General features: G+C 53.3%; 1 protein-coding gene across 1 annotated transcript; it reads right to left on the bottom strand.

Annotated features, from left to right (window-relative positions):
• Positions 1-3,097: 3,097 nt before the first annotated feature.
• Dbndd1 (dysbindin domain containing 1) lies at positions 3,098-12,275 on the bottom strand. The gene is given in 5 exon segments (XM_055621588.1): positions 3,098-4,207; positions 6,138-6,278; positions 7,157-7,303; positions 12,017-12,095; positions 12,097-12,275. Coding segments are annotated over 5 exon segments (651 nt in total). The 5' UTR covers positions 12,241-12,275; the 3' UTR covers positions 3,098-4,067.
• Positions 12,276-15,373: the final 3,098 nt, after the last annotated feature.

Consider the following 15,373-nt stretch of genomic DNA (forward strand, 5'->3'; position numbering starts at 1 on the left):
GCAGCAGCACGGCCTTCCCTGGCCTGTGGCAGCATCAGAAATTTTATTTTCTGAGTCCGACCTGGCATCTAGCCTGGGCATTTGTCTGTCTCACTGATGGAGTGTCACATTTAATTCCATTTTACAGCAGTCCTTTCCACAGAGCCCCTGCCCTTTTTTTTTTTAAATCACAAAAAGGCTTGTTTTGGGTGGAGCTCTCCAGCTCTGGTACAGATCTGTCAGCCCTCTGGTTGCAGTAAAGGAAGGGCTTTGTGAACTCCAAGCCTCCACGGGCTGAAAGAGGCAGATTCTTCTGCTGATCCTGGGGTGTGGTAAGGCCTGCTCTGTGAGACCTTTTAATGCTTGGAGTCCTGGGAGAGTGTTCTTGTGTACTTCCTCCAGAACACCCTGGGATCCCAGAGCTCAGGGGTGTGCCTCGGCTGCCTCAGCCATCCCCTCAGGCCTGCTCATGGCCCTGGGGAGGGTCCCTTTGCTCCCTCGACTTTTTAAAAGCTGCTGTGTGTCTACAGGTGTCATGTGTATGTATGTGCATGTGTGCGTACGATCATGCAGAGGCCAAAGGTTAACATAGTACATCTTTCTCAATTGCTGTCTTACTTGGTTGATTTTTTCCGTTTATTTATTGGTCTTGTCTGCATGTGCATGTCCACACACGCGCACCATGGTGCACATGTGTAAGACAGAGGACAACTTTTGAGAGGGAGTTCTCTACTGTGTGGGTTCTAAGATCATTGGGTGTGGCAGAACCTGCCTTTTCCTACAGAACCATCTTGCCAGCCAATCTACCTTGCTCTTTGAGGGGGAGTGTGTCTCTTCTTTAATCTGGCTAGATTTGCGGGCCAGCCGCTCCGGGGATCCTCCTGTCCCTGCCTCCCCAGGGCTGGGATTACAGATGTGACTTAATGCCCAGTGTTACGTGGACAGTGGGGAACTGTATGTTCATGCTTAAGCAGCAAGGACCTTGCAGACCGCGCTCCCTCCAGCCCTTGAATTGATGCTGATGAGCTTCCTGGTGCCTGGCCAGGAGGTGGAGATCTGTCCTCTGCCCCTTGAACCTTTTGTCCTTCTCTTTGGGGCCTGGCTAAGGACCAGAGTGGCTGTAAGGACTATACTGGTGTATTGTACATTTTTTAAGTTGTTATTTAGAGCCTCAGAAACAGACATTTCATCAGGGGACAGAGACTTTCAACTTTCACTGTTTGTAAAATGTGCATTGTGGAATTAAATTTTTTCATTTCTAATTTATGTGTTTGGGGTTTTGCCTTATGTATGTATACATGCACATATGCATGTGTGCGTACATGCATTCAGTAGCTATAGAGGCTGGAAGAGGGTGTCAGATCCACTGGAGCTGGAGTTACAGTCGTGAGCCGCCATGTGGGCACTGGGAATTGACCCTGGGTCCTCGGGAAGAACAGCCAGTGCTCTTAACTGCTGAGCCATCTCTCCAGCCTCACATTATTGAATTTTTTAAATCTCCAGGGCTCAACCTGTACCATTATTCACTGATGTACTTAGGGTCCTGGGGGCCTTGTATTAATTTTCCTCTGATGAGGTGGGGGGGGGGTCCCTTGGCCCTGAAACTGTGACACTGTAGACTCTGTGGTAGGGGCTTTAGGGCCAGCCTTGTCTCGGTGTCTCGGGGTTATTTGAAGTTGCTACTTTGGCACATCTGTGGGATCTCCTCTTCTATGGTGACCAAGCAGTGTTTGGGTGGATAGGTGACTGGGTCAGTCCTGCCTCCTCTGGGCTGCTCCTGAGGCGGCTCAAATGTTAGAGCCTCCGTGTGGGTATGGCAGGCTCTGGGGATGATGGGCCGAGCAGTGCAGTGTGGAGGACAGGCGCAGTGTAGGCCTCTGGCACACTGGAGTTCTCGCTGACCTGTCACGGCTCTTCACATCAGCTGCGGCTGCCCTGGGGAGACACCTGGAGCAGCCTCCTGCACACCCCAGCATACTGCTGACCATCCTGTTGGCTCAGTGTCTTCATCAAGGTTTGCCACAATGCACCTTGACCTTTGACCCAGGTGTTTCCTCCACACTCCATGTCTTTCACAGGTTTCTGGGTAAAGGGCTAGAACATCCTCTGTCTGGTGGTGCCTTCCCATGGAGGCCCTCCATTCTAGACAGAGCAGGTCATGCCATGTCGGTGCTGCCCCACCCGCTGTGGAAACCTGCAGGTGTGCCAGCAGGTAAGGACAGCAGGAGGCGTGAGCCAGCCAACCTTCCCTGCTCAGAACCAAGCAGCTTCCATCAGCTTCTTCCCAGGAAAGGGAAAGGGCACACAGATGCTTAGAATTTGCCAGAAACCATACCATTCCCAGAAAATGCACAGAGTAGATCTGGCTGCCAGCAAGAGGACCTGGAGGTGACTGCGTGTATGGAAGGCCGTGATCACCTGGGCCTGCAGGAAGGTAAATCATTCCCGGCTGCCCTCCATAGTGACCTCTTTTCTCTGGTTAATTTAAGCAGCAAGGTTTGGTCTGCCCTGTGGCTTCTGGGCAGAGTGCTCCCTCAGCCCAGGCCACCTTTGTTGGCTGGAAGAGTTGGCAGGGTTTGATTTCTTAGTTCCTTTTGTTCTATTAACTTAGGGACTAGAAATCCAGGGCACTTGTCCCTAAAATGCAGCTTAAATAAGCACAGCCCAGAACAGCACAGCAGAGCCGCCGTGGCACTTTGATATCAGCTAGAAGGACCATCGGGCCAAGGATGGTGGTACTTTATTCGCACTTTAATCTGTCACTGCGCCCCCGGGGAAGCTGCAGCAGGAGGGGGTAAGACCCTGGCAGGTTGGAGTGTGGCCAAGGGTCCACAGCTACCTTGAGATTAAAAGGCAGCTGCTGGGCTGTATCCTTTGGAAACCAGGGTTGGTTTTCATTTCGGGAGACAGGCAGAAATAACCCACATTCCAGGGTCAACAGTGCAGAGTCAGGCTGGCTCCGCAGTGGGAGCCTCCTGGGTGCTGCTCCCACCCCTCCCCAGAAGAAGGCTAGGGCCTTCTCCCCCACCCCCCCGCCACCCCAGCTCCCCACTGCAAATGAAAACCAAAGGCCTTGTCTTCCTCAGAAGACAGTGGGCAGCAGGCAGGGCAGCCTGGGGACAGAAAGCAAGTAAACCTTTATTTCAAAACCAGTCTTTGATTCATGGCCAGAGCAGCTTCTGGTTTGCCTTTGAGCCCATGAAGTAGTGTCACGAGTGTCTAAACCAAGTGCCCATCATGTCCCAGCACAGCAGGTGGCTAGGCTGGCCCTGCCTCCCCTGCGCTGCTCCTGAGACAGACCCACAACATCACAGCCTCACAACTGCATGCTCCACCTGTGATGTGGGTGAGCTAGGCAACAGGATTTGGAGATGTACAGCAGACGCCCCTGTGACAGACACAAGACTCTGCCCCTCCGAGCAGTCTGGGAGTCGTCACCGAGGGCGGATGTTCTGAACTAAGGAAGACACAGGGCCAATTTCTCAACTTTTGAGCTGTCATACCCACAGACCAAAAGAGGCAGGCCTGCCTGAGGTTGGGGGACGGAGACAGCAATGCCTGCCCAGGGCAGAGGAAGGGTGAAACGTAAGTCAAGGTGGAAATTTCTGGAAGTAACACCAACCCCACCGCTTGTCTGGACAGCAGAGCCAGCCCATGGCCTACCACCAAATCTGCTTTGGGCTTAGGAGCTGAGGCTGAAGATAAACCCTACGTGTTTCTGAGCAGCTGTCATGGGCTTGGATCCTTTACCTTGAGCCTACCTAGAATCTCACAAGAGACAAAAAGTCTTGTGCTAGGGACTCGGGCCACCATTTTCCACTCCATTCCTTCTCATCCCAAGGCAGACTCCACACTGCGTCGTCCCTGATTTCAGGAACCAGCTGGATCTAAGGCCACTGGGCTGTGCTTGTGCTGGGGGCACCCAGAGACCTGTGCCTGGCACCCGGATTTGACATGTCGTCAGGGGTTGATGGCTGGAGCCTGGGGAGTTGGTAGAGCCCGTCTCTTGTGCCAGTGCTGTCCTGATCTGCCATCACAGTGGATGGTCTGGCCCAGCCCTTCGGTGACTCCGGACAGATGGACATGGGCTAATGCTCCTTGGGCGCCTCCACAACTGCCCCTTGCCGCTCTGCGTCACTGGGGGGCTGTTTCTCTCGGTTCTGCTCCGCCCTTGTTTTTGTCCAGGACGGGGAGCGCAGGCAGCCAGCCCGGGACAGTGGGTGCAGACCTGCTGAGAACACAGAGAGTCGAGTCTAGAATTCAGCGAGTGGGGCACTGAGCCTCCACAGTGCGACTCTGCCAGGCTCATTAATGTACCTTCTGGGTGCACATAACATCTCCAGGTGTCTGCCACTGCACTGAAGATTTTATGGGATGGGCAGGGCCTTTCTGCGTCCCTAGGAGTCACTGGAGTCAAGGCTAAGGCTTTGTTCTCCCATTTTGTTTTCTTGAGACAGGATCTCACTTACATAACTTTGGCTGACCTCAAAGTCAGAGATGCCCCTGCCTCTGCTTCCCAAGGGCTGGGACCAAAGCCAAGCACAACTATGCCCAGCTCAAGTTAAGTCTTGAGACTGTCTGCCCTACTCCTGGTAGGACACTGCCAAAGCCCTGACTTCCTAAGTGGAGTAGTGCATCTTGAGGGCCTGCAAGCCTGATGGTTTCTGCCCTATCATGAGACTTCAGCTCCTCTGTGGGGTGCAGGCTGTATGGCGCTAGGGGCACCGTTAGGTTGGAGTTGAGTTCCCCACTCCTTGTCCAGCCACAGCTGTCCCAGACCATCCCTGGCTCATCATATGCATGCAGGCTTGAGGGGAAGGGAAAGCTGAGAGGGGGTGCCCCCAGACCTCCATTTTGCAGGAGAGCTGGGACAAGAACACCCATGAAGTGGACCAGGGCTCCACCTTCCGGTTGCTGTCCTCTGGGAGCCCACAGCTCCCTGGATGTGTGCCGGGCACTCCACCACCGCTCTGAGTGGAGTCCTCACTGGGCTGGTAGTCCCTTTAATAAGGATGGTGATTTTCCCAGCACTTGAAGGCAGACAAAGGTGGATCTCCATAAGTGTAAAGCCAGCCTGGTCTACACAGTGAGTTCCAGGCTACATGGTGAGACCTTGTCTTGAGGGAAGAAAGAAAAGGGACTTGCATCCATGAGGCCCTTGGCCTACAGAGTAGGTCACGTGTGCATGTTTTGAGTTGGGGGTGGGAGAAGCTGAGGCTGGTGGGAATGGGGCTCAGCTCCTTTGCTTTGCCTACCCCATAGCACAAAGTGGATAGCAGAAGGTCACATTGTTTTTTTTGGGGGGAAGGCAGGGAAGGGAGATTAGTTTTGGTTTTTCGAGACAGGGTTTTTTTTCTCTGTGCAGCCCTGACCTGGAACTCACTCTGTAGACCAGGCTGGCTTTAAACTTATAGAGATCCACCTTTGTCTGCTTCCTGAGTGCTGGGACTAAAGGCACACACCACCACCTAGCTGAGACAATGTATTTAAAAAACAAAAAACTAACAAAAAAAAACTGGAGCCAGGTGTGGTAGTGCAAGCCTTTATTCCCAGCACCCAGGAAGCAGAAGCAGGTAGATTTCTGAGTTTGAAGCTAACCTACCTGGTCTACACAGTGAGTTCTAGGATAGCCAGGACTATACAGAAAAGCCCTATCTTGGGGGAAAAAAAGTTTTTTTTTTTTTTAATTGGAGACTACAGAATTTGTCCCCAGGAAGGATTTGTGGCAAACGCTGTGTTGTGGCTGCAGGGATTAGAGCACAGCCTGCTGGGGTTCGGGAGAGGGCGGAAGAATGGTGAGGCTGGGGTCTTACCCACAGACCCTGCTCCAGATGATAGCACTTCTTCTTGCAGAGAAGTCATTCAAGTGAGGAGGCTGCTGAAGGCTGCCCTCCCCCCGTGCTGGGCTTAACTTAAAACCACATTCAGTAGGTTAGATTTTCAAGGAACATTAGCGCGAGCCTCCTGTGGTTCGTTTGGAGAATCAAGGAGAGGTGAATAGGGAGATTCTTTCATATGTGGTGATGCAAAATGCAATTAAGGGATGAGATGTGAGGACAACTAAGTACCCAGCTGGGTGGGAAGGTGTTTTTTCCTGCATAGGGATCTGCGGGGCACAGGGGTCCAGGACTCCCCCAGACCACCTCCTGCAGCCTCACCTGCCGGGGACTCGGTGGCAAGGTTCTCGTCGTCGGAGTCCGCAAAGACCTCGGCCAGCTCCTGGTCAGACATGTCGGTCAGCTCAGTGAGGTCCAGGAGATCAAAGTGGACCTCCAGGGAGGAGACGCTGCTCAGAGGCTCTGTGGGTTGCAGGGACATGGCACCTAGATGAGGTTCTGAAGAGCCCCGGGGTGACCTGGTACTGTTTGTGTGTGTTTCGCTAGTGCGTGTGCTTGCATACATATGCGTGTGCATCAGGCCAGAGGCTGACGGGTGTCTTAACTCAGTTGTTCCCTGCTTTACTTTTTGAAATGGGGACTCTGACCTCACCAGTTTGGCTAACTCACAGGGATCTGTTTCCGCCTCCCCACTGTGGGGTTATAAGGCTCTCCTACAGGAGTGCTGGGGATCTGAACCCAAGTTCTTAAGCTTCCCCGGCAGGCAGTTCCCGGAGCTGGCACTTTCTGGAAAGCCAGTACTAGACAAGACCCAGAGCCCAGATGGCTCTGTGTGCTCCAGACTAGAGATCTTTCTCAGCTCCTCCACCCTGCACACACAGTTCCCCAGAACTGGGCAGTGTTGCTGCCTTTAAACAAAACAAAACAAAACAAAACATTTATTTATTTTTATGTATATGAGTGCTCTATCTGCATGTACACCTGCATGCCAGCAGAGGGCACCAGAACTCATTATAGATGGTTGTGAGCCATGTGGTTGCTGGGAATTGAATTTAGGCCCCCTGGAAGAGCAGCCAGCGCTCTTAACTGCTGAGCCATCTCTTTAGTCCAAAAGCACCCCTCCCCCCAGACAGGGTTTCTCTGTGTAACCATGGCTGTCCTGGAAGTCGTTTTTTGACCAGGCTGGCCTTGAACTCACAGAAAACTGCCTGTCTCTTCCTCCCAAGTGTTGGGATTACAGGCGTGCACCTCCCCCAGTGTTGCTGCCTTTCACACCCAGGCTGCTCTGTCCCTGATGATTGGCATTCCTCTATGCTGCTGGGGTGGTTGGTGATACTTACGCCTCCTCTCTGTGACCTGCAGGAACCCTGGCGCCGGTATTGGAATGCCAACCTCCTCCTCTTCTGCCACGGGTGTGTGACAAGTGTCCCCTGTGTCCTGAACTGGAACACTCAGGGCAGCCTGGGGCACCTTGACTTCCTTAATCTCTGCAACCAAGACACAGCGTCACCTCTACACTCACGGCCCACACATCCCCCCAGATGCCGAGGAAGGAGGAACGTGAGGGGCTGATGGGTCAGGGCCTCTGTGGCCAGTGGTTTGTTTTCATGGCCTTAGACAAGGAGGCATGGATGTTGCTCCCTCCCCAGGCCTTGTCCTCCCTGGGTAAAGGGTATCTGTCAGTGGACAGGCAGACGGACAGACTGCTCAGCACTGCAGAGTGCTCTTGGTATGGGAATTCCACCTCAGGTTTGCCAGCATAAGGTGCCATTGTGCCTGCACTGCTGTTTGCACTAGTTTTTGGCCTGCCTAGGGTTTAGTGGTCACTTGTGGGTTCCTGTCTTTCTGCTAGGGGCTCACTGACTTATGAATGCCCTGTGAAGTATCTGAATTCAAAAGGAAAAGAAGCAATCAGGAAGTGGCATCCTTGCTCTCCCAGGATCCCTCACTACCATCCCAACTGCAGTGTAGTGAATGTTCTTTTTAAAAGCATGTACACCTGCACACCAGAAGGGGCACCAGATCACATTATAGATAGTTGTGAACCACCATGAGGTTGCTGGGAATTGAACTCAGGACCTCTGGAAGAGCAGCCAGTACTCTTAACTGCTGAGCCATCTCTCTCCAGCCCCTGCTTGTTTTTCTTATTTAACAGTTTTCTGTTGGGCAAGAATCCTCAGGGCTCTGCCAGGGTGAAGCCTGTGCTCAGTCCCACACTAGGACTCATGGTTTCCTTCTGGTGCTTGGAGGTTCTGGACCCTTGTGCATCCATCTCACACACAATCCTGGCAGCTTCTCCCACGGGGTGGTTTAGAGCTCTTAGCAGGTACCTTTCCTCTCCCTTCCCAGGAGCCGCCTGGCCACTCCCCAGACCCTGCCAGAGGTTCCCAGTAGTCAGGTGTGTCCCCTTGTGTCCATCCCTTGAGTTAGCTTTTTCCCAGAGGAGAGTGTCCCCGAATTCCTACCTCTCTGCCCCTTCTCCACCAGTACTTCCCAGGGCCTTCAGCTTCCCTCTCTGGTTTCTGGGTCCTTTGTGGTGTGTCTGACTTCCTGTGTAACCTGTGCATCCGTGCTGGGGAGCTCAACTGTCTCATGGATTATTTTTGGCAGCCCTGGGTGACGAGCAGTGAACACACTGAGAAGAGCAGCTGCTGCTGTGAACAGGATTTGAACTGAGGAGGCCACAGCCACGGACAGCTGCATGTCAGGCTAGCCTGCCTTTCCTGATGAGATGTGTTGGCAGCAGATGTGGGGCTGGGGCATCCACGAACATGTGGGTCGCAGGTGGGGCCAGGAGAGGGGGGATGGGTGGAAAGTCCTGAAGGGCCCTAACCTGAGTAATGTCTGAGGGAGAATGAGAGACTGGTGAGGACACAGTCCAGGTGGAAGGGAAGAGATGCTGCCACTGATCACACTTTCTTTTCTGGGGTCTTCTGTGTTGAGATGGGGACCCCAGCTAGGACCTTAGCTAAATAGCAAGTATGGCCCCTATCCTGCACCCCTTACTAGAGGTCTGGGGTCACACAGTCTCCAGACCCTGGGTCAAGACAATGGTGACCTTACATCTTCTCATATTTTGTCTATGAGGTTTTCGAGTCCATGAGCTGCAGCACCTCCTTGTTTTGGGTAATGGGGATCAAACCAAGAACATGACACACTCTAGGCAGGTGTTATCTCTAAAGTTTTCACAGCATCATAATGTATCTAATTCCAGTTCTTTTCCATTTTACTTTGGCCTTGGTCCTGTCTTTATTCTGTAAATCCTGGTGCTTTGTCCTAAACCAAATCTGTAGGGGAAGAGAATGAAGAAGATGGAATTGTCACCCTCAAGAACATTCCTGTGGTACCCGCTCACAGTGCCGGCATGAGCACGAGGGAGATGGAGGCAGGGCTCTGGGATGCAGTCCACAAACGAGAGGAAGGAGCAACCTTGAGGCAGATGTAGTGCTTACACTGACAGTCGCAGCAGTTGGCAAGTGGCAAGAAGATCATGAGTTTTGGAGCCAGGAGTAAAAATATGCCAAGACCCCCATAACTCTCTCTCTCCACCCATCTCTGTGTTCACACAAATGACCTCCATCTTTTGTGTGTGTGTGAATGAATGATCCCTATCTGTGTGTGTGAATGATCCTCATCTCTGTGTCTGTGGAAGGATAACCATGGCCACACAACTGAATGGCTGAGCTAAGGATCACGCAGGCCAATTTGCCCCCTTTTGGCAAGCTGCTGTAGGAAGGAGGAACAAGTTCTCCCCAGCAAGATCTGTTACCCTTCCCAGTTCGGAAGCAGAGGCACCACGGCGGGCAGCTTAGGACAGGGCAGATACTGACAGACTGCCTGAGCCAATAGCTGAATGGGCTCAGATCAGCGTGGACAGGGTAGAGGCAGGTGGGAGGACTCCACAGTGATCCTTGGCTCCGGCCCCATGCAGACTCTACAAAGGGGCTGCTGCCGCCCTGACCTGTGGATGGAGATTTGCGACGGTTTCCTGCCTACCAGGTTTCCTAAGGACCGGCACGTCACATTTGCTTTGCTGTTGCCCTATTTCCAGCACATTTGTGACTTGGAAACTAGGCCTAACTCTCATGTTTCGTGCTGTGCTCCCAAGGCCCAGCCAGTCTTCACACCATTGACCAAGCGAAGAAATGAGCTGATGGCGTGAAGGAGGGAGGGTCACAGAGGTAGGGGACCACCTGAGTGCCTTTCCCCAGCATCTCTGCCTGAGTCTGCCGTCATGGAATGTTTTAAGGAGGCTGAGATCTACTCAGTGTTCTGAGTGCAGGGTCACAGTCTCCTGTTTCCCTACAGGGTCTGGGGAACCCTTAGAGATGAGGAAGGGACAGAGACCTGGTGGCTGGAAGACCCAGGAGGGCCTCTCAGGGAGGGCAGCTTCACACTTCCAGGCATGAGCCTCAGCTGCATGACCTGTGCTTTCTAAAGAAATTATCACCTGGCCATGCCCGGGCACACCTTTAATCCCAGCACTCAAGAGCTAGAGGCAGGCAGAGCTCTATGAACTCCAGGCTAGCCAGGGCTACATAATGAGACCTTGTCATTCCCCTATTCCCCAACTTAGGTACAAAAATTATATATTAGGCTTGGATGATAGTACACATCTTCAATCCCAGCACTCAGGAGGTGGAGGCAGGCAGATCTCGGAGTTCGAGGCCAGCCTGGTCTGTCTCAAGATCCAGGGTAGCCAGGGCTACATAGTCAGACCCTGGCTTAATGATACTTCATTAAAAAAATTACCTTTGGGAGATAGTTTCTTCAGTGGCTTTTGATGAATAAAAAGTCTAGATTAAATACAAAATAGTGAAGGGAGGCTGAGGTCTGATGAGCTCGCCTGGCTGCCAGCCTGGGAGGCAGTACACAGAACTCCACCGTACTGGCTCTGCTTTTGTGTGTGTTTCACACTCTCCAAAACAAAGCGTAACTCAGATATGAGTCACACTCACCCTCAGGAAGTACAGCTCACTATCGGGCGGGCACAGCACCTGCATAGTACCTATTCAACAGTATTTGTCATTGAATTGCGATTCTGGGGACCCCAGCCAGTCATTTGTACAGCAGATACAACTCACTCTATCTCTGTTTAAACTTTTGGGAAAGTTCTTTCTCCAGAGAAAGAAAGGAAAACCTCTGCCCTAGCCAAGGGGCCGCCTGTACGGGCAGCCATGCTCACAGAGGCTCAGGGGCAGGGGCAGGTTTCCAACATCACACAGCTCAAAAGTCGTCCTGAACTGTGCAAGCAAGTCCTTGCTCCCCAAACCACCTACCCACAGAGCTGGCGGGGGAGACCCTGCGTCCTGGGACCGTCAATAGCAAAAACAAAACAACAAAGCACAATCGACCCCACAGGCTGCAGGGTGCCTGGCGCTTAGGAGGAGCACGGTTCTCGAACAGGGCAGGTCATCGCCCCCCTCCCCCGCCTGCAGCCACAGGAGACAGCCTGGGGACGGCTCCCAGGGGGCAGCCCTTTGAGAACAAGTCATCGTGAGGCTGGGCGGGCTGCAGAGCGACAAGCTGGCCAAATCCACAGACTCCTGATGGCTCCTTGGGAGGGGACCTTTAGGAAATCCTAGAGGTGTTGGGCACGCTAGGCAAGCGAAGTTCCCACAGCGATGGATCCCTGAAAAGCTTTCTGGAAAGCTGAGCCGGGGGGTGGGGTGGTGGTGGACGGTTTTAAGAGTTTCCCCCCAATTATCCCGCCTGTGGGCAGACTCCAAGGAGCGCAGAGCCGGCAGAATCTTAGCCTCCACCAAGGGTCTCCGCTGCTGGGACAGGCTGAGAAGGGGCATACCGTCCACACCTTTCCTTCCGAATGTGGCAGCTGGACAGCACGGACGCCGCTGCCCTGCAGCAGCAGGGGCCCGGGTGCATGCGCCATGACCTCACCAAAACCCCAGCTCAGCCCGGAGCCCCAGACCCCCTCCAGTCTCTTGTCATTCCTCCCGGCATCGCGGCTGGGGCGAACAAAGCCCACGCGAGAATAAGAGGGTTGCATCCGCCCCAGGAATCGCCTCTCCAGACCCCGAACTGCGGTCCCCGCACGCCCCTCCCCCACTCCCAGCCTGGGCTGGTGGGGGGCTCAGGCGACATCCGCCGGCCTCCAGGCCCTGGGAGCAGCGGGCCAGTGGGCAGAGGGAGGGGCTGCGGTCTGTCGCTGGGGTTCAACGGGGGACCTCGGTCGTACTCACCTCCTTGACCAGCGGCCTCTGGAGACTCCATGCGGCCAACGGGGTCCGCGAGGGGTGTGGGCAGCGGCGGCGGCGGCCGGCCCGGGTGCCCCGACTGCTCTGGCGACTGCTGGTTCCGAGCTCCGGGCGCAGCGCATCGGGGCAGCAGCCAAGGGGCCGCGGCGGCGGGGAGGAACCCGCGGGGCGGGGCGCGCAGCTGCTTCGGGCGCCGGTCCCCTCCCCATCTCCAGCAGCCAGCAGCACAGGTGCGGCCCCGCCCTGTTCCTCGCGCGCCCCCTGCCGACCCGGCCAGCAACAACCCCCACCCCCACCCTCCAACCATCCTGCAGGGACGGACCCTGGGCTCCTGCGCACTGAGCTGCGCAGACTTCCGTCCATCCATCCAAACACTCCCACAGCCCCGCCAGGCTTTTGTGGGGCGACGGCTATGCGAGGCGCCTGGCGGAGCTAGGGGAGGAGGTGGCCCAAGCAGGGCCAAAGCAGCACCAGACCGCTTAGGTGACGAGCCTGGAATTGTGGATCTGATTGATACTACCGAAACCATATTGACAGTACCAGGCGGGAGTCGGGGTGTGGGGAGGTGTGGGGGTACTGGGAAGAGGCGGCCTTGGATGTATTCAGAGTCCACAATTGGAGTCCACCTCTAAACGCCAGTCCTGCACCAGACCTGCTTGCATTGCGGTGTGCTGGATAGTTTTATGTCTACTTGACACAAATGAAGTCATCTGAGAAGCGGGAACCTCAATGGAGAAAATGCCTCAGTGAGGTCCAGCTGTGGGGCATTGTCTTAATTTATTATTGATGTGGGAGGGCCAGGCCGCTGTGGATGGTACTATCCCTGGGCAGGTGGTCCTGAGTTCTGTAAGAAAGCAGGCTGAGGCCAGGCAGTGGTGGCACACACCTTTAGTCCCATCGCTCGGGTGGCAGGTGCAGGCGGATCTCTGAAAATAGGCCAGAGCAAGTCTGGAGGAGCAAGCCAGTCAGCAGCACCCCTCTGTGGCCTCTGCATCAGCTCCTGCCTCTGGGTTCCTACCCTGCTTGAGCTCCTGTCCTGGCTTCCTTTGATGATGAACAGTGATGTGGAAGTGTAAACTGAATAAATCTTTTTCCTCCCCAAGTTGTTTTGCTTGTGGTGTTTCCTTACAGCAATAGTGACCTTACCTAAGATACACAGTATCTCTTCATTCCTTACAGAGATCCAAAGGAGATGCGGAGCACAGAAACCGCCAGTACCTTTCCTCCGGTTGCGCAATCAAGGTCCGACCTAAAATCCTTTTACAATTTTACAAAAACAAAATAAAATAGAAAGAAAGAAAGAAAAGAAAAAGAAACAAAGCAAACTATCAAGAGAGGATGACAGGCTACAGAGATGGCTCAGTGCTGGCTGCTCTTCTAGAGGTCCTGAGTTCAATTCCCAGCACCCACGTGGTGGCTCATCTATAACCATAGTTCTATGAGATCCAATGCCTTCTTCTAGTGTGCAAATGTACATACAGACAAAACACTCATATACATAAATAAATTAAAAAAAAAGAGCATGGTGCAGCAGCACTCAGGGAGGCAGAGGCAGGTGGATCCATGTGAGTTGGAGGCCAGCCTGGTCTACAACATGAGTCCAGGACAGCCAAGGCTACACAGAGAAACCCTTAAAAATGTTTGTAGGCCCATTTCAGAAAGTTAACAGCTCTCCTCTATTTTACAAAACAAGGAAACAAAGCCACATCCTGGTTAAATCCCTCTGAACCCCACCAGGCCTGGCTGATTCGACAGTCATTCCTTCCCTCCCTGGGACAGAACTAGGGTACAGGGTTAGCTTGGGTGAATACTGACCATCTGTAGAGACAGTGGTTGGACATAGGCCCCTACTAGGCCACGAGCGGCAGATTGTGTTTTCCAAAATGACTATGGCAGTTAAAATGTCATGGAGCCAGTCATGGTGCTACAGACCCATAATCCCAACACTTCACGGGTAGAGTCAGGAGGATCCAGAGTTCAAGATCACCCTCTGTTGCACAGCAGCTTGGAGGTCAACCTTGACTGATTGAGACCCTGCTCCAACAAAGATGCCAAAAACACCGGAAGTGTTTCCTCCGGAACTACTCCCATCCAGCCTCTTCTGCTTCGGCGTTGCTGGAGCCTGTGACCTCACTGGCCAGCACAGCATGGTAGATGTAATGCCGAGTAACTTCCAAGGCTAGGTCAGTAAAATAAATAAATAGCAAATGAATAAAAAAGTCGATCGAGCTTCCTTGGAAGGCTCCTGTAGAAGGCAGGTCACCATGTGGTGAGAGAACCAGGCTGCCCACTTGCGTGTGTCCCAGCTGGCACGCTCTCTCTTGAGAGCCCTGCCAGCGGCTGGCCCGACTAGGCTCAGGTGCTTCTAGGTGCTCCTTTTGAGGCTTCTGGGGAACGAGTGGTGAGGGCCTGGGTGGGCAGCCCACCAAGTCACTGCCAAGGTTCAGGCTCGTCAGCAAAATAAACGAGGTCATTGTGCTGCCGCTTTGCTTTAGCCCCAGCCCGTGTCTGCAGCAGCCATTTTTTTAAGTAGTGATTCCCATTTGAAAGAAGACTAAGTGCTAGACACAGGCTCTCCTCAAAGCTTTCCCAGCCGGCGACCGGCAGGCCCAGTGATTTCTGAGGCTGGTGTTTTATGTTCAAGTTTCCCTTAAGGACCTTCCCAAGCGCACAGTGGGCAGAACGGCACCGGATGATCCCCTAGAACCGCAACCCAACAAGGAAGGTTAGACATCTTCTCTGCTCAGCCACCTCCTTCTTCACTGTTGTTCTGAAGCAGATTTCTACACACACCTCTCCTTCATCTCGTTTGCAAATACTTCTAAAAGAAAGACCCATTTTGTTGCACTGATATCTTAGCCTTCAGCCCATTGATGCAGTGGGCCGAGGTGAATGTCTGGTCAGTTGGTTTGTGGACGTCAGTGTTTGTTCTGGGGCTTCGCAGGGAACTGATGCCCTTTGTCTGGGCTTCTGAGCTGCAGTGCTTGATGCTGACTAAGACTTTCTTAATCTGTAGCTGTGAAGAAAAGGCTCTTTTCTGAACATCATAACTTAAAACTCTGCAGGAAAAGCTCAGATCAGTGTTGGTCTCTTTGGGGATCCAGAGAGTCTCCAGCCCATGCTCCTTAAGCCGCTCAGTCTCTGTAACCCCACATTGGAAAACCAAGCTGCTCTGTTGATCTGTGCCGAACAAAAATCCTCCCTATGTTATCCCGAACAAATCTTCTTCTTCTTGCCCTTTTAAATGAATGGAGTTGTTGTATTTTGTTTGTTTGTTTTTGATATTTGAGACAAGGGTTCTCTCTTTGTAGCCCTGACTATCCTGGAACTCGCTCTGTAGAC

The sequence above is a fragment of the Psammomys obesus genome, unplaced genomic scaffold, assembly GCF_907164565.1.
Source record: "Psammomys obesus unplaced genomic scaffold, mPsaObe1.curated_primary_1811, whole genome shotgun sequence".
Lineage (NCBI taxonomy): Eukaryota > Metazoa > Chordata > Mammalia > Rodentia > Muridae > Psammomys > Psammomys obesus.